Source organism: Cydia amplana, chromosome 7 (assembly GCF_948474715.1).
Source record: "Cydia amplana chromosome 7, ilCydAmpl1.1, whole genome shotgun sequence".
Lineage (NCBI taxonomy): Eukaryota > Metazoa > Arthropoda > Insecta > Lepidoptera > Tortricidae > Cydia > Cydia amplana.
Genome location: NC_086075.1, coordinates 11604912 through 11627839, shown reverse-complemented (window position 1 = coordinate 11627839; position 22928 = coordinate 11604912). Strand labels below are relative to the sequence as shown.

At 37.2% G+C, this 22928-nt stretch overlaps 1 protein-coding gene across 1 annotated transcript; it reads right to left on the bottom strand.

Annotated features, from left to right (window-relative positions):
• Nucleotides 1–45: 45 nt before the first annotated feature.
• Nucleotides 46–19467, bottom strand: LOC134649552 (proton-associated sugar transporter A). Its single transcript, XM_063504325.1, has 9 exons — nt 18948–19467; nt 15416–15678; nt 14808–15047; nt 9464–9565; nt 8462–8718; nt 7242–7442; nt 5444–5574; nt 1572–1746; nt 46–267 (listed from the first exon to the last, which is right to left on the bottom strand). Exons 1-9 carry the CDS (start codon nt 19148–19150, stop codon nt 49–51), a joined length of 1791 nt encoding a protein of 596 aa, XP_063360395.1. The 5' UTR covers nt 19151–19467; the 3' UTR covers nt 46–48.
• Nucleotides 19468–22928: the final 3461 nt, after the last annotated feature.

Here is a 22928-nt window from a genome sequence, read left to right as displayed (position 1 = left end):
CTCAGCCAACCTCCATGTCAAAGACAGACGTTAGTAAATTTAGTAATCTTATAGGTCTAAGTAAGTGATCTTGGTTGCAGTGAAGGCTGCGGCGGCGGCCAGCGCGGCGGCGACGGCTACCACGGCGGCGGTGGAGCCGGAGGCGGTCACGGCCAAGCCCATCAACACCGACACCAGCAGTTGGGCCACGAACACACAGCTGCTCACCACTGCCACGTCCGTGCCTAGCCCGCGAGTATCGCCACTGCCGCCGCCGGCGCTGTCCCACTGGAATACGAAAAGTTATAAGAAGGAATACAGAATACAGATGCATACAATAAAATATTCCTCATGCAGTAGCTAAACGCAGCCGTCGGGCTCACAGAGCTCCACATGGGTTGTATCGCGGCCACTTGGAGGCACCTAAATTTAAACAATTTGTGTACCGTTCAAAATCTTGCTAATCACTCTTTTATCATCCTCCATTCTACCAACAACAACAATTTTCAGCACTTTGTGCCTTTAGTCGTTTTGTCAAGAACCCCCTTTATTAAACCAGTACTTTGGAAGAATATATTAGTTCACTACAAATCAACGTTTTATTTGAGTCGTCGCGTGATCCTGCACGGCGGCACAAATTATATAATAGTTCTTACGAACAGATACTTATCTCTCAAAGAAAACGCAAATACCTACCGTTTTGATACCTACACAAAAATACAATGGAGTGACCTTCAACGCGCCGCTTCCCACACCGCGCGCGCCGGCACAACGCTAGGGTTGCCGACGCTTAGAAATGATTTTACAAATAAGTAGGTACCACTTAAACTATATATTCTATAGAAGATACCTACCTAAAATATAAGTTTTAATTGTCCAATTTGCATTAGAACTTGCCATATAAAATCATAGCGTACAATAACTATACATGAGTAAGATAAGTTGCAATTAATTATAATATTCCGTTTATGCGTTTTATTCCGACAAGTAACTGCAAGACAATTTTAAAAGGTCATATCTCCCTGCAGTAACCGCAGTGTTTACGCCGTTTTATAAACTACTTATATTGAAAATGTCTATCTATACAATACTTTTCCTATCTATCGGAAGAGCAAAAACGGTTTTTTTTTATTAATTTTGTTGTTTCTGCATCCATCGACACTAGAAGCTGTGTTATTTGTTCGTGAAGAAGACATTTATTTCGCATACAATTTGGCATATTCGAGCGCGCGGCGACGCGACGTGCGTGCGTGAGCGCGTGTGGCAACCAACTGGCTTGCTTTTCTACCGTGAACGGGAACAGATTCGTAGGTATAAAACCGAGCTCGCGCGGAGAGTTCCATAGGCCTGACGGCGGTTACAAAGAATTTCATTGAAACACTTTTAGGAGCATGCGAATAATATACGAGAAACTTTTAATAAATGAGAAAGACCTCTGCTCGCAAAAATCTAAATACTTAGCTCAAAAGAAAAAGCATAAACAAATTGTCTAGGATGAAAACCAGTGGAAACAAGAAAAAACAAAACTACTTCTCAGCAGGGGAAAATAAAATTAAATATTATAAAACATCCATATCGTGAAATCTTCTTACCGTGCCCGTGGCGTGATAATGCGCCACCAGTAGGTAGGGCATAGTAAAAAGCGTAGAGTACATGACGCCCGCCGTCCAGCTGAACAGTATGACGGCTGCGCGTGCCCTGATCGCGCACAGCATAAACATCCCGCAGCTGTACGTGCACAGCCCGCCTACGTACACTTTCTTAGCCCTGAAATAAAATAATAGGTACCGTAAAATGGGGTGAGTAGGGTCAAAACTGAAATTCAAACCTCGATAACATTTTATTTTTACATATGAAAACTAAATGATGTATATAATAAGTGTTCCGGACGGACGTTTGTATTTTAGTTTTTATTTTATTTTGGGTAGTTCCATTTCATAACTTTGACGATAAAGAGGAAAACCCACTTCACCCCGTAGTGCCTCGTATTTGGGGTGAGAGGGGTTTTCATACAAAGATGATTTTGGAAGATTGTTGGATCGATTTTTTATCATTATGCGTATTACTATAGCTCCATTTTAAATTGGAATACATTATTTTTGTAGCAGTAGCCTTAAAATCCCTTCTCACCTCCCTCTCAAACCTTCTCTCCCCAGTCATAACCCACCTCTCTCCGCGAAACCTACTCACCCCGTTTTACGGTACCTACTTCATAAGAGGTCTCTTTGATTTTTCTCTTTCCCCTGATTTTCATTTGTTTGTGACACATACCAACTTTCTGTGGTTTGTGATAATTATTGATTTCCATTTCTTTTATGTTTTTGGGAATCATGTCAGTCTTAATTAAAATCTTGCACCCGCAAATTTCCTGCCCAGTAAGGAAATTTAAACCTGAATACCCCGGTTTAACCACGTGCAGATTCAATTATAAAACGACGTTCATAAGAATTCATTCATAACTCGGTATAACGAGTTATAAACACGGATTCACTTCATCCAGCGAATTGACCGCAAACCCGCAGCAAAACTGCGATGGACGAGTAATGTTTATGTTTATGAATAGGTACTTATGTTTATGTTTATTTTAGCGTGTGTGATTGGAGATAGAAAAAACATCCATCAAAGTCCCATAATGTTTGATTTGTAGAACTTAGCGATTGAGTCGGTTATCGATTATATTAGTGGGAAGCCGAGCAAGTGCAACAGGAAGCTGAAAGTCAAGGGTGGATTGATCTTGTTAGCACTAGGAAATGTTTGCTCAGTCAAGTTGAAGGGCGGAGCGAGATAACTGCGGTATCTGGGCCGTTTGACAACTTCAAGAGACTTATCACTAGATAGGTATTACCACTTACTACTGATAGCTATTTCTAGGTAGGTATCACTTATTTCAGAATTTCGAAATGCAATATTTTTAGAAAATGACGTAATACAATCGAAGTATCTTCATATTTTTGTACGTTTTTTTAGCGAAACATTTATTTAGAGTCATTTTATTTTCTGATAATTTCTTGTGGATGGATCATATACCTACTTATACTTAACATCAGGTGAAGATAGGTGTGTTTTAACCTGTCAAAGTTGATAATGGAATTAAGCTACCAATCAGGTCAGAAAATGAGAATGGGAAAAAGTTAAAGTAAAAGGTGATTCATTGCTTGTATACTTTTAGCCATTCCGTTCGTCTCAAATGTTAATTGTAAACGTTCATAAAATATATGTACCTAAACAGTGACCTAAACCCATTTTACATGAAGTAAAAGCTCCATATTTTTCTCTTTTCTTTTTTCGAGTTAGAATAACTCTCAGCGTAACTCTAACCTTAACCTACTTAAAAAGTAAAAGAAAACAGTGAATTCCATTCGTCGCATTAATTTTATTCAAATGATTTAAACCTTGAGACGTGCTGCCGACGCCTAAGTAAACCTAAAACAAGCTCGATTAACGCGGCTGAGACCACTTGCTACTATTATTACGCAGGCACTGAACACCACCAATAATTGCCTACTTACATTTTCATAGGTACTGTTGATTAATAGTTATTTGTACAACAAGAGATCAAAGTTTGATATTTCTTCGAGTGCTTATTTTGAGTCCCGTGCAAGCAAAAGATTTTAGATTCACTCGCTACGCTCGTGAATCTAATTTAGAATCTTGAGCGTAGTAAGGGACTCAAAAGCGCACGAGATGTAAATAACTTTGATCTCGTGTAGTTCACAAAACTTTTCACCTCAGCAGCAGAGAACATATTAGAAAACCCGAAAAATGTATTCCTTCTTCATCACTTACCTCACTTCACTCATGTTTTCTTAAGATATACCAACAACTAAGTTTTCACCTCAGCAGCTCGAGCAAGGGTACTTTGCTACTTAAAAACAGTGAGCAAAATCGCACTTTGCTCATTTTGTCTCACTCAGTGAGCAAAATGCGATTTTGCTCACTGTTTTTAAGTAGCAAAGTACCCTTGTTCGAGCTGCTGAGGTGAAAAAGTTTTTTGTTTGACTTGTAAATTCAGTAGGTATGTCTGTCATGTGACGTAATAGTATAAAATTAATAAAAGAAAAGGCCAAGAGTAGGTACCTACATAATGGGTGTTTTGAAAGTTACGTTATAAACGAGTTCTATGCAGACGATGTCACGGGCAAAACTAGTGTGCTCGAAGTCCGTGATGATATATGTCATTTAAATTAATCTTGAAAACTACCTACTTAAATAAAAATTTCGATTACTGCAGAAGTCGGAAAAAATACGTAAAAATTGTTTTTTCTTATTTTATACTTACTATAAATAAATCAATCTTTCAGTTCTACATGTTTATTAATTGACCTGTTTTATAGCTCTACTTAGAGTAATTATAATGTTGGATAAAAACACAAAGTATGAATACAAAAACACCTCTTGAATCTTGAATAAAACCTAATGTAATGTTACCATCCGTAAAAACATGTTTTTACAAACCCCTATTCCCTCGTACCTAATGTGTTTACAAAGTGTACCGGCACCGGCAGTGACCCATACGGCATCGCAAATCGTCTTACAAGGATCAGCAGCCGTGCAATAACGCGGCTCAGTGGGCATGAGTTGCGCATTGCACACCTGGGGGTGTGGGTGACGCTTTAGGTACTGTTCAAACCCTAAATACACACAGCGATACATTGGAGCTAGGTAAGGTCGAAGATTTTAATTTATGACCCATTTCGTACCTTGTCACAGTGGCAATCAATATGAAAATCGCTACAGACCTCATACTATTGTCACTGTGACAAGGTACAGAATGGGTCCGAAATTAAAATCTTTGACTGTACAGTAGGTATATCCTACAGCCAAGTCGAAGTGTGATATTTTATTGAAGGTTTTGACAGTAAATTAATTTCTAATACAAGTTTTTAGCGTCTACTGTACTTTTCTTTAGACAGTCGTCTACAGCTCATCAAGATTCAAGAGTAACCTGACCCGAATTCAATGTGGTTGAGTTATTTTTTAACAGTTTCTTTAAGGTACTTCGGTACCTATCCATCTTCAGGCTAGATTCGCGTAGGTGTTCTGGTTTTGCTATTATATGTATATATTTATATATATTACTACTTTCGGCCTACTTTCACAAGACTTACTGTATCACAAGACTCACTCTAGCATCTTGATGAGATATTTGATGACGGTGGAGTAGCAGGCGTAGGAAGAGAGTACATAACCAATTAACCAAGCCCTACCAGCCGTAAGGGTGCGTTTCGACCAGAGATCAGCGAGGATGTGTTGCGAGGGATGTGTTTTTAAGAACCAAGAATCACTGCACGCTGAGCGAGGAAAACACATGAAGTGATTCTGTTGGTTCTTAACAAACACATCCCCCGCAACGAAACCTCGCATCGCACATCTATGGTCGAAACGTGCCCTAAGACACCCCTTTATCCTGCAGTCGGCTAGCTTACTTAGCTAGTGTTAGCTTGTGGAGTTGAACAAGACTTACCCCAGTCTCTTGATGAGTTTCTCGATGACGGTGGAATAGCAGGCGCATGACAGCGAGTACATGGCCATGCCCCAGCACCCGAAGCGCACTCCGGCCTCGTACTGCACACGACTCTCTGAGCCGACTGGCGCCTATTATAATAAGCGTCACATTACAAAATAGTTATTTTCGATACAAGTACGAAAAAGAGGAAATTCGAAACGAGTGGCAATAAATTAAAACACGACCGAAGGGAGTGTTTTAAATCGACACGAGTAGCGAATTACCTATTCGCACGTGTATCGAACAACGTTTTACAGTACATATGGCACTTTAAAGTTTCGACATACACACGAAAAGTGCTATTTTACGCACTAGTGCGGAAAAGTAGCCCCATATGTACTGTAAAGTCTATTTATGCAAACAATCTGATACAATACAGACAGTAAAACATATACAAACATAAAAATACGCTGCTTTTTTATAGTATTTGAGAATATCATAGAAAAAAACATGTGGCACGAGTAAACCTACCTACTTACCCTTATGGGTAATCAATGAAAGAAAAATATTTTTGCGATAGTTAATTATTTACGACACAAACCGTAAACTCACACTTATAGACGGGTCTAACGCGAAATTAATTCAATTACCTTTATTTACCTTTATTAGCCGCGACCACGACCAGTGTCGAAACGGCGGTAAATAAAGGTAATTGAATAAATTTCGCGTTAGACCCGTCTATAAATGTGAGTTAATATGTGTTCAAAACGCGAAAGTCTTAAATATTATATTACAAACCGTAAATATACACAAGGTATTTATCGTGACGTAATGTAGCTTCATAATCAATTTCAATTTTAGAATTTTATCTGTACCTACAACAAAAATGATAGGTACGTGAAAATCTCGACACCAATAAATCATCCAAACGTGCCGTGTATAATCCTGAAAATCTCGATAAGAGCTGACAATATCTCCGGTTGACAAAAATATTCATCCTATTATCGAAGCGAAATGTTGCAGATTTACCTACGACAGAAACAAATGAATACGTACGCGTACAATGATAAGATGGACTATAGAGTTGCCAATCTTCTTCTTATAGTGCCGTATCCTATCGGATGTTGGCGATCATCATGCGGAAGTTTTCTCTACTCTTTGCCGTTCTAGAAAGAGTGGCGGCGTCCTTCGTACCGGTCCAATCCCTAATATTTTTACTCCATGTTGTTCTAGGTCTTCCTTTACCTCTTCTATTTTACCTTCCATTATATTTCTTGTGCCAGAGTTGCCAATGCATAAATTAAACTGTTTCTATGCAAACTACCTACAATGGCACTTTAACTACCTTTAAATTATTTAAAAGCAAAATGTTGCGCGCTAATAACCTCGCCACTTTTATAAGTGGCATTTTGGGCCCGCTTCGGATTTTGAAATAGACATCTACTAGATATCTTTTAGACGTCACCAAGATACGATAACGATATGTTTAAGATCTAATCTGTCAAATTTGACATTTCTGCGATTCTGGAGATACTCTTGAACGATTTCCACACGATATGACTTAGAGATCCAATTCACATCTAATAGATGTCTAACACTATCTAACGTAAAAGTGACATTGGTTGCCCGAATTGAGCTGCAAAAGAGAACTAAGTAGTTAAAATCTAAACTATAACGTATCTAGAATGGATCTAGTAAGTACGTGTCGTCTCTTGTGAATATCTTGAAGTTCGAATACGGCAGTATATCCGTCATGTCACGAGCTGTCATGAAAACTAATATAATAGGTCTTTAGCTCGTCGATTAAAATGCTTACAGCAGGGTTCCCACCGAACACCGCCTCACCCACGAAGTCAGTGAAGTACAGTGAGTAGCAGACATGAGCCATCCAGCAGAACAGGTTGGTGAGGCACACCACGCGGAGTGAGGCCGGCATCACCACAATGGAGCGGAGGTAGTGCCGCAGGGACAAGTGCTCGCAGTGACTGCTTTCGGGTACGTTGGTACTTATACCGTTCTGTAAAACACATAGGGTTATTTTTTAAAGCTAACGGTAACATCATTATAAAACGTAAGTAAGCCTAAAAAGCAGTGATAGAGAGAAAATGATTATTCGATTAAATTTCATGTTAGACTCTGTGCGGAAAGAGAAGAGTCGTGGAATGTATGGAGCCCAATACATTCCACGACTCTTCTCTTTCCGAGCAGTCTCTACGAGAGTTTATTTTTATTCTCTTTTTGCTACTTTTAATATAATTCTATATTTTGTTAAAAGACAAATTAATAATTCCTTGCGGACTTTTAGTTAAATAGGTATGTAATATGTGTGCTTCTGGCTGACTCACAAGTTATTTGCAATGAAATAAGGGATGTAGCAAATATCCTAGACTAGCGAAACCCTATGTGACAGGTCACAAGCTTATCAACGTAACGCAGGGAGATTGGATTTCGCAACTTCGTTTATAGCTCGTACCGTATGTAACTGGCAGGTAGCCGGTTACGGGAACATTTTTGACGTTGAGAACATTTTTGGAACCTAATTGAAGTAAGTAAGCAGTGCTTGTAGAATCACTCTTTGATGGTATCATTTTAATCTCATTGGTGGTATTATGCAATTAGGATGAGAGGTTGTTTGTTTGTGTGTGTTATGCAAACAAATAAATGTTTTCACATGCCGAAAAGGATTGTCGATTTTGGATGCAGTTTTCGATGAAAGTTCGTGATATACTAGCGATATTGAATTGAAACTCGCTTGATTGCGGTTTGGATATTTTTATCAACCGAAGCAAATCTGTAGGGAAATTAACCGACTGGAGTTCTTTTAGTTGTAAATTCAACTCCCTCCCAAAATTTGGCCGTGCATCAAAACTAGTCAAGCGGTGGTTTTGTTCGTCCATTCCTATGTTTTTCAGTCTTGGAGAAGGCATGTTATATATAAAAGTATTAGTTATAATAAAAGTTGATATCATTATGATTTTGTAAGTGGATCTATTCGTTAAACCTAATAAGTTACGAAGACAGATTAGTATAAGTTACCTGATCATCTCCCTCAGCCGGTTGATTCAACGAGCCATACGTCGTGTTGTCTCGCTTCAAGCTCTTCGCGGGCTCGTCTCCTGCATCAAAGCTCTCCTGCACACGCTCCGTCTCCGCCAGCTTCCTGAACTCCTCCTGCTCCTGCAGTTCCCCGAGAGGAATCTCCTTGAAACTGGTGACCGTGGCTGTTACACACACCACGAAGATCACGGTGATCAGCGAAAACACTGCTCTGACGTGGCCTCCAAATAGCTCCCCTAAAAATATTTTAATTTTTGATTTTCGTTACAAATACGAACATGCGTAATTTGCGTACAACTATTTAATAAAATGATGTCCTACTTTATACCATAATCTCTGGTTTTCCCAGAGATAAGACCTAGCTAGATCGATTTTTCGCCCCCCAAAACCCCCATATAGCAAATTTCATCAAAATCGTTAGAGCCGTTTCCGAGATCCCCGAAATATATATACATATAAATAAATAAATAAATAAACAAGTATTGCTCGTTTAAAGGTATTACTCGTTTAAAGGTATAAGATATATTCATTCCCATTGATACGGGGTAAATTGAGGAAAGCATATTTTTTTGTCCGTCAAATAATGATGTGAATTTACTTATTTAAGTAACCTACCTATTTAGGAACCTACGCAAATCTTATAAAGTTAAGGGTAGAGTATGGTTGTACAGTCAGCAGCAACAGTTGCTAAGTGGGTGAGGTGTTCAAAATGATCTTGAAGTGACGCGACTTTATTGTTAGGAGAACAAGAGCGCGTCAAGGTAATTTTGAACACCTCCCGCTTAGCAACTATTGCTGCTGACTGTAACATACCTAGGTTTAAAAGCTACTACATTTCGTTTGTCTACATAATCTGCAATCATGGTTGACTTTTGACAGAAAAAGAAACATACCTAATTGTTTTATTAAATAAGTTCGTCAACCATTACTAGGCTAAAACTCCGAAACAGGTAGGTTTTATTAGTACCAGTATCACATTACCTAATCGCGTTTCATCCCAGTTAATGCCGCCGAGGGCGTAGCCCATGAAGCCGCCTAAGCCGGCCATTATCGTGAATGTGCTAAGTCCCTTTGCATGATCCTCTGTAAAAAAAGGTTCCAGTTTTAATAAAACATTTATTTGTACATTTTTAATGCATCAATAAACGTGGGTCATACAGCAAGCAAGGGAGTATTTTTCTTCTTCTTATATGTCATATTCCTAAATTTTATTTTATTTAAAGTTGTATTAAAAAAAATACATACAAGGTTACAAAAAAAACACTTCTGGGTCTTATGTCTGTTCTTCTAGATCTCAAAGATTCGGGGTCTTGAGTTGAGAGGTTATAAATTATCAAACTAGAAGCCTCTTTTTTCAATGTTTACACTTTCTCGACGGTAATTAATTAAAATAACTGTAGCCTTGTACGAGGCTGCATCGATCCGATGCCGCAGCGAACGTGTCAATATCATCGTAAACCACGACATTAACTTTAGAAAACGGTAAAGGGAAACTGCTGACAAAATTTTGTAAAAAATAAATTATTATTATGAAATATTTTCCGAGTACATTTTTTTTTTACCTTTTGGACGCCAATGACCGTTATATCTGCACCGTAGGTTCAACGCCAAAGATCGATTAATCGGTAACATATCACAGAGCAACATAGACCTTCGTGCATATGCATAAAGTTCAATTTCAGTTTTGACACTTCGGTGACGTGGCGTCAGCGTGACAGCTTTTGTGTTTGATACGGCGTCGAAAAGGTTAATGCGAAGTGACATAACTCGACGTTCTGAATTCAGCACTGGCAGAGATGTGAAAAATACTTTATAAAAAGTATTTAAATACAAAATACAAATACTTCCTTGATATACTATTTCAAATACAAAATACAAAATAGTTTTTGAATTTGTATTTAAAATACAAAATACGAAATAGGTATTTTCAAAATACTTTTTAAAAATACAAATACTTTGCGATAAAAGGTACTCTGAATAGTGAATACCTAGTCTGAATTAAAAAGTATTACTCAGAATATCCGAATTGAAAAGACTCTCGTTATTCTTTGAAAACAGTGTGTCAATCAGTCCTCTATCTAAAGTGCAAATTTCTAGTTGTTTGCTCATATTAACCGGAAGGATGGATCCGATGGATGATGGTTTATAACGGACAATTTTTAAAAGCATTAATTTAGATTTGTTATGTTTTACAGCTAGTATAATGCCTCTCGTTAGTGTGATAAAAACGTCTCGTTTGTGTTTCATCAGGGCAGAAAAGTTTGTTCTCCTCTCGTACCTTGAAACCCTCGTAACACTCAAGATTCCCCTTTTTTAACCACTCGCTACACTTGTGATCATGTGCGACGTTACTAAACAGATTCAACAGTTCCATGTTAAAAGAATGAGAGAGTTGCCAGGATTGTAAGATCAGAAGAGGTTGTAACTCCTACCTACATTATAGGTGAACCAGGATCTATTGAGGTTGCGCCATGTTGCGGAATTTCACTGGAACTAATTTTTTCATACTACACTGAATTATCACCCTATACATGAGAATAACAGCGCCCTCTTGACAATTATCATATATTACTGGTCAGGCTATACCTACTATAATGTATTTTGTATTTTGAAAATAGAAAATACTTAGGTCACAAAAACTATTTCAAATAAAATACAAAATAGTTTTCTTCAAAAGGTATTTAAATACATAATACAAAATAGGTGTTTTGCATTTTGTATTTGCATTTTAAATACAAGTATTTCAAATAAGTCACATCTCTGCACTGGTCACATTTAAACAGAATTATCAGCCTCATTAGCAACATTAAATATTTGGGCCTACTAAATATTTACTTTGCACCAACGTAAATCCAACAAAATAAAATAATAAGCTTGCTTAATAGTTACCAGTTGGTGACATATTAATATATTTGTATGCGGTATATGCGTTGTATGTGTGACTAGGAATTATTCAAAACAAAGTTAAGATAGCCGCTCTGGGTAGAAAAATCAATATTTAAGTACGAAAAATACCTAAGTACCTAATACTATATAGTTATACTAGTTATGTATACTTTGCATGATGGTACAAACGATTAAATTACCTACTAATTTAAATCTACATTAATTGCGTAAACATTATCTGGATGTATACTTTCGACTAACACGTTTATTTATGCTTAATCTCTATAAGGGTGTAATTTTTGAAAACCCCATTACCCTTTCAAATTAATTTACGTTCCTGAAGGAAGAAAGTAAAATACAGCCTAAAATTTTTTGACATCTAAGGAAACTCACAAATGTCTATACGTATAATAAAATAACCTTTTCAAATGGTACCTATTTAGGTTTTTATAAGTTCTGTTAAGGTTAATTTAACTTGAAAAGCTGCTGGCTTCTATTCGAAAGTTAAAAAAAAACGGGTTTAAAAACCTTGCATAAATTCCAGTACAGAAACCAGAACAGCTACGTACCTATAGGTGCATGTAATCATCATCATCATTGGCCTTAGCGTCTATTGCAGATTGCAGACGATTTATGGTGTAAAACCGGAGAGACTTCCTATTACACCGCCTGGGACGGAATTAATAAGGAAACGCAGGGATGCCCAGCACCTGCATTACCCTCTCGGCTTCACTGTCTTATCCCACAGGAAAGGCGAGCCAATACGTGTGGATTCAGGTTGGACCCTACTCGCGCCTTACTCCATTCCGGGTTTTATTTTGGAGTATCCTTCTCCTAGATGGATTATAGGTGCAATGTAATAGGAACATACATTACATAAGTAAGATTTTACAGCATCGTATGGTTAAGCCCTCAGTTTCTCAATCGGAACACCAAATAAAAGTGAAACTTGATTAGTCATGCATGGCAATCCGCAAACGTGTGATACCGTCATGAAAGATTGATAGGTACCTAATACTTACTTACTTAATGCATACGCTGAAACTTTGCTTTGTGTTTGTTAAATAATGCCAACTGTGATCCGAGCGACGTGAATGACGTGATGCTACTATTGAGGAAGCATACCGCAACTAATTGTTATAGACAGGACTACAGTTTTGCTGGTGCGAGTTCATTGATCCAGAAGTATTTGGATTATTATGATACACACAAAACGCTTCAGTTACCAGAGTAATAGGCGTTGCTGGTCGCACGCATGTGTGATGTCATGTCAATGACAAAATTGTTCAATTTAGCTTAACTACATAAATAATATATTACTTATACTTAAACAATTGTTTATATTTTCGCAAAGTAAAGCTATACTATGTTCTTGTTACTAAAAAACGGTGTCTAGATAAATCAATCACGGACAGACAGAACAGATAAGCGGTTAAAGCCTCAAACGTTGTAATCTAGAAAGGCGTATAAACATTAGTTTTACGACCATCCAAATATCTTTTTGACACACGCTTTTGCCCGTCTCTCGTCTCGTCGTCGTTTTTAAGTTCTAAATAACAGAGTCACATGCCATGACGTTTCACCCGAACAAATATTGAATTAAAATTAATTGTAATAATCAAAGTAGGTGAAGGATGGTAATGAGTTTTGGAGAAAATTAGTCTAAGCGTAATCACGCAAGTAATTTACATAGGTAGGTAGATGAAGATGATTACTTTTGGCACTCGTCACTTTGGGATTGAGAATCTTAAATATAGGTATTTACTTTTAAAGTATATTTGTTGCGTAAATATACATAGATAGATACTTAATTAGATGTCTGATTTTTCATCTTTTCTTTCCCCGGCATTTTTGCCAGAAAAATACGTAGAATAGGAGCAGGTAGTTTATGCCTAATTTCGAATAAACAAATGCATTAAAATCGAATTTATTCGGATCATTCCAAAATTTTAATATGTTAACAAATCTTGTTAGGATATATAGGTACAGCTCCGCTTTTTAAATACATATTATTTTATAACTTTTAATCTATTATGGGCGTTGGTATAGTTATTACAGATCTGACGAAGTAAGTAGCCATACTATATATACGCAGTGTCAGTGTCACTACTGAATCGTGAGTAATCCGCTTTTATCTACAGTATTGTGTATCAAGTGGGTTATTTTAAGCACTACTCAGTGTTAGGTATATTATAACTATTATAAGGCTTTCCGTTACTGAGAAAACTAAACGAGGCGTAAAATCCATAGGAGATAAAGTATGACTTGACTAAATTTAATTGTGTAGGTATAATACATATATTATGTGAAAACTATCCTTACTTAACATACGTACGTACCTCAATGTACGTGAGACTTACGTGATATATGTAGGTAAGTATTAGTAAGTAATTATTTTAATAAAAATATCTGGGAGACCGAGCTTTGCTCGGAAAACCAGATTTTTCGCCCCCGAAAACCCCCATATGGCAAAGTTCATCGAAATCGTTAGAGCCGTTCCCGAGATCCCCGAAATATATGTATATACATATAAATATATAAAATATCTGGGTGACCGACCTTCGCTCGGAAAACATATAAGAACTCGAAAATGTGCGTTTTCCCAGAGATAAGACCTAGCTAGATCGATTTCTCGCCCCCGAAAACCCCCATATAGTAAATTTCATCGAAATCGTTAGAGCCGTTTCCGAGATCCCCGAAATATATATATATATATATATATATATATATATATATATATAAACGAATTGCTCGTTTAAAGGTATTAGATAAATAAATAATTATGCATGAATGGCTCGTTTAATTTTAATAAAATATACAAAATTTGGTTAACTAATTGTCCTTGTTAAGTGCGTATATGCATAGAGTGAAGTGCATTGAATTTTTCAGAATATTGTGTTAATTTTAATAGATTTCTTTGATTAGGTATTCATGTATAATCATATTTTCTAGACGATGATATACCTACATAAAACAAGTGTACCTATACCTAATAGATAATGAACAACTCCAAATAAGGATTTAACAAGTACCTATGGTTACATTACAGTACTTAATACGAGTATTAACTTTCAAGATTTTATTTAAACGAAACATAATTTTATTTATTTATTTTAAAGGTACTTAGTTTTTTCTATTAATGTTTTTGCTTAACTAATTAAGGATGTGATTGTAGAAGTATTATTACGTGCAGCAGCGGTAGCAGTGTTATTTGACATGTTCCATATTTTTAAAGAAAATTAATATGCTTTTGAGTAACTTTAAGAAATGTTAATCTCTTATCCAGTTAAATTATTAACTTAGCTATTTCATATCAGTTCACATACCTACCTATTCCCAGGCATCGTTTTAAATACAAAAAATTACGTCTGGTATGTCGTACATATATTATTTTCTATAAGTACTCGTATTTTCATTTCTCATCAATATTTCTACATACCTGGCACCGTGACATCCAGCAAGTAAGCCCTAGCGGGGCTTTGGCAGGCATCAGCGTCAAAATCCAAAAAGACCGTTCCAAGCACCGTAAATAGCACGCCCCAGGGATGATAGTTGGTGTCGGTGGTGTCTAGGATGGAACTCCGTGGGCCGAGGACCGAGGGTGCTTCCGTGCGGTTGGCTGGCCTCTCGTCGCCAAGCGCGTATCCTATTGCTTCTCCGTTTGGCACTAATATTAACCCTGAAAATAAGGGATATTTTTGATGATATACGCATACCACATACAACATGCAACCTTCCTATATGCCTATCTGATTTTTTATTGTGGAAAACATGAAATGAATCATAAAATTGCGTATTTGGTTAAAACTAGGAATAAAAATATTCCTTCCGTTATTTTTATTGGGTTATTTGGATTCGAACTTCAAGGAACGTACTAGGTTTGGAACTAATGGTGAATAGAAATGAAATCTCAATATCATTAGACTATTATATTTTTCATCTCACTGTTTTACAGCATTGGCATTAATTCAGATAACTATTTATACTGCTCGATACTTCAAAAATTAAACAAATTGCCGGAGCGGGAAGTGGACACAAAATATTTACCGAATAAAACGCCAATAGACATCATAACAATAAACGGCCTTCTCCTCCCGAACTGCGAGCGACACCGGTCGCTGATGGAGCCCAGCAGCGGCGTCATGAAGAAGCCCACGAGTGGGGACAAGGCCCACACTAGCGTCATCTGTTGGTGGGGCACCCCGATCTGGAGGAGGGTCGGGGACACGAACGCGGTCTCGCCGGCGTATGAGAACTCGATACCCATCACGGCCGCTGATATCCTCATCAGCTCGATCCGACTTTTCCTTCTGTATGACAGATATTTACAAGACTACGTGTTTTTAGATGCTTACGATTAGATACAAGTAAAAACTTTAAATTAAAATGTGTCTTATATCCGCGGGAACCCTTTTAGACGTAATCCCAGGCAATGAAAGTAATGAAACAGCTAAAAACCTGTTTATGTAGGCTTTAAACGCGCGCTGCGCTCATCTCATTAGTTTATTGTCAGTAACTCAATCTTGCGACTACGCTGTATTTGCGCTGCGTATTACCATAGAGAAATATAGTAAGACAAGAATGCTCACTCCATACATCAGTTAGACTATTAATTTCAGTGTCTACACTCGGGTGCAAAGAAATCGGACCACCCCAGCATTTTTATCATTTTTTCAATTTCTGTAAAAACTGTATGTGCTACTGTGACATATTATATACCTAATGAAAGGTTGGCTTTTCCTCTATAAATTGATGTGCTTTTCACAGGTTTACTTCCAATATTTTCAGGCTTTCAGGGCTAAGAACTTTGTCACCCTAAAAATGCATACTGGAGTGAAACTTATGCATAATGGGAAAACTGCGATTCTAAAGATATCAAGTAAAAATTAAAACAATTTTCAGCATTTTAATACCGTATATTGCCTCCTCTAGCCCTACGACATGCAGTCATTCGGTTTTTCATTGATCTTATTAATTTTTTTACAGTGTCTTGAGGGATGCCCGCCCATTCTTCTTCGATCGCAGTCTTTAGCTCCAGTAAGGATTCAGGGGCGGGATTTCTGGCCCGGATTCTTCTTTTCAGCTCGTCCCAAATGTGCTCGATCGGGTTTAGGTCAGGACTGCGGGCTGGCCACTCCATGACTCTGATGCCGACCTCCTCCAAGTACTCCTTAGTGATCCGGGCTGTATGCGGCCGAGCGTTATCTTGCATGAGGATGAACTCATCGCCGATATAACCCGCAAATGGGACCACATGATCAGCCAGGATTTCCTCCACGTACCGACGTGCAGTCAAACCGCCTGAATTCGGTCTGGTACCTGGCCCTGTGATGAACACAATGTCCGTCTTCGCTTCCAAAGAAATACCAGCCCAGACCATGATTGACCCCCCACCATAAGCAACACGTTCCTCGATGCAGCATTGAGAGAACCGCTCCCCAGGTCTTCGGTAGACTCGTACCCGTCCGTCATTGCCAGACAAAGTTATCCTGCACTCGTCGGAAAAAAGTACGGAACTCCATTGCTGAAGGGTCCATTCTTCATGTTCGCGAGCGAAGACGCGTCGTTGTCCACGATGTATTGGGGTGAGTTTTGGGCCATTTGCAGCTCTGTGAGCTGTCAATTCCTTCTCCTTCAGTCGTCTTCTAACTGTCCATCGGCTGATAGACACATTCCTGGTCTCTAGGAGCTTCTGCTGAAGCTGAACGGCATTCAGTCGACGATTTCGTAGCGAGGTAAGAACGATGAAACGGTCATCTCTCTCAGAAGTGATGCGAGTTCTGCCAGTTCCGGGTCTTCTGGATAACGTCTGATCTACGCGGAATCTCTGGAAGACACGTTGAACCGATGACTTCGATAGGTTGAGTTGTCGAGCCACTGCACGTTGACTAAGCCCTCCCTGCAATAGGGCAACTGCTTGGCCGGCTTCAGTCGAGGTAGTATCCATTTTTCTCCAGTTTTTCCAGGTTCAGGCGATGAGAGTAGTGTTCAGGAAGACGTACCAATCACGAATGATGCATAAACAATGATAATGACTGTTTTTATACCTAATGATAAGTGGTCAATTAGTGCATGCGCTAATGAGGCAGTTGGAGGGGGGTGATTTCCAGGCCCATATTTTGCACAATATCCATCCCCACTCCTGAATATTGATGTCATTTGATAGGGCAGAAAATTATCTACCACGTGGTATTTAAATTATCATGATCGAGGTTACAGTTTTTACACAAATTGAAAAAATGTTGAAAATGCTGGGGTGGTCCGATTTCTTTGCACCCGAGTGTACATCTAGCATCGAGTAGCGGAACTATCAGTACTGCTACATCTATTGTCAAGTAGCAGTACTGATAGTTCCGCTACTCGATGCTAGATGCAGTCTTTTTGGTACTAAAACTGATGTATGGAGTGAGCAATCTATGTATTTTTTTCTCTATGGTATTACTAGATATTTAAGGCGATACAAAAGTGTAACAAAAAGGTGAATACCAGGGCGCGTAGCCAACATGCCAATCGCTTACGCTCCGTAGCGATCGAAACACAACTGTCACTGTCGCACTAATAATGAAGAGTTATAGAGAGACACGAAGCGTTTCGTTGTCGAAGCGATAGCGATTGTCACCTTGGCTAGGCCGGCAGAACCGCCAGAACATATCCGACAACTTATTGTGTAGTTACATATTAAGCAAAAGGCGAAAACCCTCCTCGCAATGTCACACCAAAAAAAATCAATTAACAGGATTTTAACCACCTTTGAAAAGGAAACTTACTTGAAAACATAAAAACATGATTAAATTAAATTATAAACTTGTGCAATACTCCATTTTAATCTGGTATTATTATTTTTAATGTTTTCCACTCGAAAATAACAGAAGCGCAGGTAAACCAAGTACAATAAATATTTTATTAAAAGCGTTATCAACCTATTGCATCAATACTTTATCTGTATTTGACCGTGAATTTTATACAGCAGACAACAAGGTTGCTTTTATAATTGTACAATTGTGTAATATACGACTTTCGTAAAGTTAACATGTTGACTTTTATAAAACTCCCTCGCGGGTGCTCTCAGGTTCCGCTATCAATCTCAGTCAATTTGCAAAGTTATTATAGGTATGAAAGGGGGCCGTCTCCTTCGACAACTCAACCTTTGGTACAAAGATGGCTCACAGGTTATGGAGCACATAAGCACATGAAACGTTTCTCTTCTAAAGGTCAACTCTGCTTTACGTTTATTTAAACAGAGATATTCGAGTTTCCAAATTTGCCTTAAATGTTCTTCAGCAGAACGCCAAATCCTCTTCAACTAAGTATATTAAAGTTTGTTCAGATTTCAATAGAATGACTTTAGTCTTGAGAAATATATTTAATTATTTTCTGAAACTGAAACGACCTTTTTGTATTGAATTAAATAATTGTGGAATAGAATGTGGTTTGGAAATGAAATGGACTTACCATACATTTTTAAGATTCATTATAGGATTTGTAAACTCTCCTTGAGTATATAGTAGACGTTTATATAGGTCATGGCATTTCTAAATAAATACCTAATCAAATTAGCAAGAGGTTTTATAAAACTTACCTGAATATGTCGCTATACACGCTTTCCTGCCAAACTCTCCCTGGTCCTTCAGAATGAGGGATCCCAAACAGAGAATCCTTAAAAGCCTCCTTCACTCCTTTTGGATGTTCCTCTTTCCATTGCGACCACTTTTCTTTACACTTATCCCTAACTCCGTGCAGCCGGCCTGTTACCCCCTGATACTCATGTAGCTTATCAGCCATAACTGACACTCACTATCTCATGAAAGGAGAATTTCCAACGAACTGTTTACACAACGTCCCTAAAACCTTGGAAGTATTTTGTGTTTGTTTGTACAATTGATAACTGTTGTTTTGCTGTTCTAATTTTAGTATTTGATAACACTTGAAGTCGGTAACGATGTAAGTTTGGAAGTAGTTTAGTTGGGCAGTGGGCAGTAGTTATCGCGGCCGGCGAGCGGAAGTGGACTGGAGCGCGCGCGCCGCCCTCGCCGAAGCCCGCCCGCCCTGCGCGACTACTACGAAAGATGTATAAATGCACTGGAAAAGACTTGGACATTCTACTTTTAAATACAAATACGTTATACCTAAGTTGTTCTAGTATCATGTAACTTCCATAAAAAAAATGATTTCTCCCTTTTGATAGTGTAGTTTCATATGTATAGCGAGAATTATGATTATGCGTATCAATCACATAAACGAAATATTACTTAGATAGCAGGTTATGAAAACCATAGCTGTTACGATAAGTTGGTTTATACTACATATTTGATTTGAGACATCTAAATATGACTAGTTTTTTACTTAATAAATGAAGCGAAAAGGTTACGCTACATTAATACGAATAAAATAATTTATTTGAAAAATAAAGGTACGTTTGTACAGCACAAATGTGTAAGAATATTCTACAAAGTAATCTCAACGCGTAAATAGGCTTTATTTATGTTATTTACATATTTCCGCTTTCAGACGGGCTCTGAGAGTCCGCCTTTCAGTGGTGCTGAAGGTGACTACGTTTTAAAATGTTGTTACGAGTATTTACTGATTCCGTACAACACGTTCCGTACAATTTCAAATAACCTTCCCCTTATTAGCCGTGTTGTATACCGTTTTTTATAGAATAGGATCTTACTAAGCTCAGAAGTAACCACGGTAATTAACTTTTTCTTCCGAAATGCGTACAATATGTAAACGAAACTATAGACTTTTGGGGTTATAAAATTTCTAATCTGAAAAAATAAACGGGGTGTATTGATATTAACAGACAATTAATATTTTTATCTACTACTTATTTTATTAAGCTTTATGGTTGTTAACAGATACCTACCTACATTGAGACATTGGACTTAAATAGAAGAGCTTATTATTTAGTGATCGGCCATTGCCTATTTTAACTAATTTGGTTCTCAGGTATTTTTAAGTACTTTTTTTAAGAACAACATACAATAACACGCAGTTAAATATTAAATGTTGACCTAGTTTATTGTAGGCTACAATAAACTTAACTATGTTTCGTAAGGACTTCTAAAATTTCGTTTTTATAACGCTATATTATATAATAAGAGCCAGAATTTGGAAATTTACATCTCCTGTATCTATGATTCGTACTAATAAAACTGATCATATATGATATCTTTGCATCATATAATTTCTAATATCTATTTGGATTTATATGGTAGGTATGACTAAAAGCAAATATAAATTAAGTAAAATAAAGTTAATGTTAGATGTAACGATCATTTTTATTTTTAAGACCAAATGTTTGTTAAAAAAGTTTTATCCTGAATAATAATACTGTCGATTAGTATAATAAAATAGGGACCGCTTGTTTTTTTTTTTTAATTTTAGTTGGTTCGAGTCCCGGGCGAGGCAAGCGAGTTTTTGAAAATCTTTGAATGCAGTATTGTTTATTTTTAAAAATAAAGGAATGGCTCCTTTAAGTAAAATGAGCCAGCTTAAGGATTTAAGGTAGTTTCCCTCCAGGGCCCGACTTAAATATCTTTACAGTACATATGGCCCTATTTTCACACACTAGTGCGTAAAATAGCACTTTTCGTGCGATGTCAAAAGTTTAAAGGGCCATATGTACTGTAAAACGTTGTTCGACACACGTGCGAAAAGGTAATTCGCAACTCGTGTCGATTTAAAACACTCCCTTCGGTCGTGTTTTAATTTATCGCCACTCGTTTCGAATTTCCTCTTTTTCGCACTTGTATCGAAAATAACTATTCCACACTGTATATTCTATAACATTCATCATTGTCAAGAACAGCATTACACACTGCAGTGTGCACACTTGACTAGCAAAAGATAAACATATTGACGATAAGAAATCATAAGTAATAATAATAACACAGCCGAAAAAACTTTTTTTAAACTAAAGATTTATATTTTCGGTTACTTTGTATGTAACTTTGGTAGGAAGAGCGGGATCTTCCGCCACAAGTATAATTTTACTTACTTGGAGATTTCAACCATAATTTGCTGTACACAATATTGTAACCAATAAACACTTTTTTCATTTTACGTACGCAATAGAGAGAGATAGAGTATGTATTTTAAATTTTTAGTTATCAGTTTTAAACTTATTATAACTTTTTAAACGATAAAGCTGCTATCGGTAAGCAACAGTGTAGGTACATAGTACAGTCAAAGAATTTAATTTCCGTATCAATTTGTACCTTGTCCCAGTAACAATCATTACGAAAGTCGCTAGGGACCTCATACTATTGTCAAATTAAATTCCTCGACCTGCGTAGTTACTATATCGAACATGCCTGGACGAATCAACTTTTAGACCGACATCTGTCCACGACAATAAAACTTTAGTCAAAAAAATTCGCTTACTACTAAATACTTAGGTATTATTAAAAAAATACTTTTAATTAATTTTATGTTAAACGTTAAAACAAGCAATTTGCTCTCTGATAGACCTAAAATTATTAAATTGGAAACGTGATTTCTTGGCAACGCCAGAGACGTGAAAGGCGTCTGTCTAAAAGTTGATTCCCCCGCCTAATAGATATGTATAAGTACATACTTTTTAAGCATGAAAGGCACCGAATTATATTAAATTTATCTATTTCACTTGAGGTAACTTCTCCGATTCATCCTTACTTACTGTCTGCATATTTTTTTTCTTTACGTCGTATGCTCTTCGACATCCGCTTTCATGGCCTCGTGACCTATCTAGGAAAAAATAAAATCTTAACATTTTCTTAAAAAAAGCCACTTCTGCCTCATCTATGTTTGTCAGCGCAGCCCGCCTCGGAGATTACGCTTATTGCGTCCCAAGACGCGATTCGCGGCTGATTGTTTCCTCCGGTACCTTATATAAACAAACAGATCGCCTTATTACTTCCACGCCCTCGCGGCCCATTTGACACGATCAAATGTGAATCCACGCTTTATTGGGTGAGATCAAATGTAATGCACGTAAACGATTTACGGGGTGACTTTTGTGCGCGATTGGTTCTGATTTTGTGTAAAGGCATAACTGCTTACACAATCTACTTAGAATAAATGCGTTTTGCAACATAGTTATTTTCTATAAGTAACATTCATATAAAAGTAATTTCCATTTATATTTAATGTAATGTACTTGCGATTATTTTATTTTATGGAACCCATTTCTGATCTGGAAATCAGTGTCAATTTTGTGTATTCACTGAGAGAAAAATCATCACCAGGAATTAAAAAACAGTTCTGTACTGGCGGAAAAAATGAAGTTTTAGTTATAATTATGGAAGTTTCACTGTTTCTGTAAAATTTATTTATTTCTACAAACACCTCAGTAATCCTAAATCTAATTTCAACAAACAGACTTTAGTAAATGGAGCATTAAATAAAGTTCAGTATTTGTTACAATCCATTTTCATTACTATTAAAGTTCTCCGAATTTTACAAATTAAGTTTTCGATTTTTGGAAAAAGCATCTGTGATTTCAAGTTATGATTTTAGTAAATGTCTCAATTACATAGTTTTGTAATATTTAAAAAACTGGTTCGCGGGAATAACATTA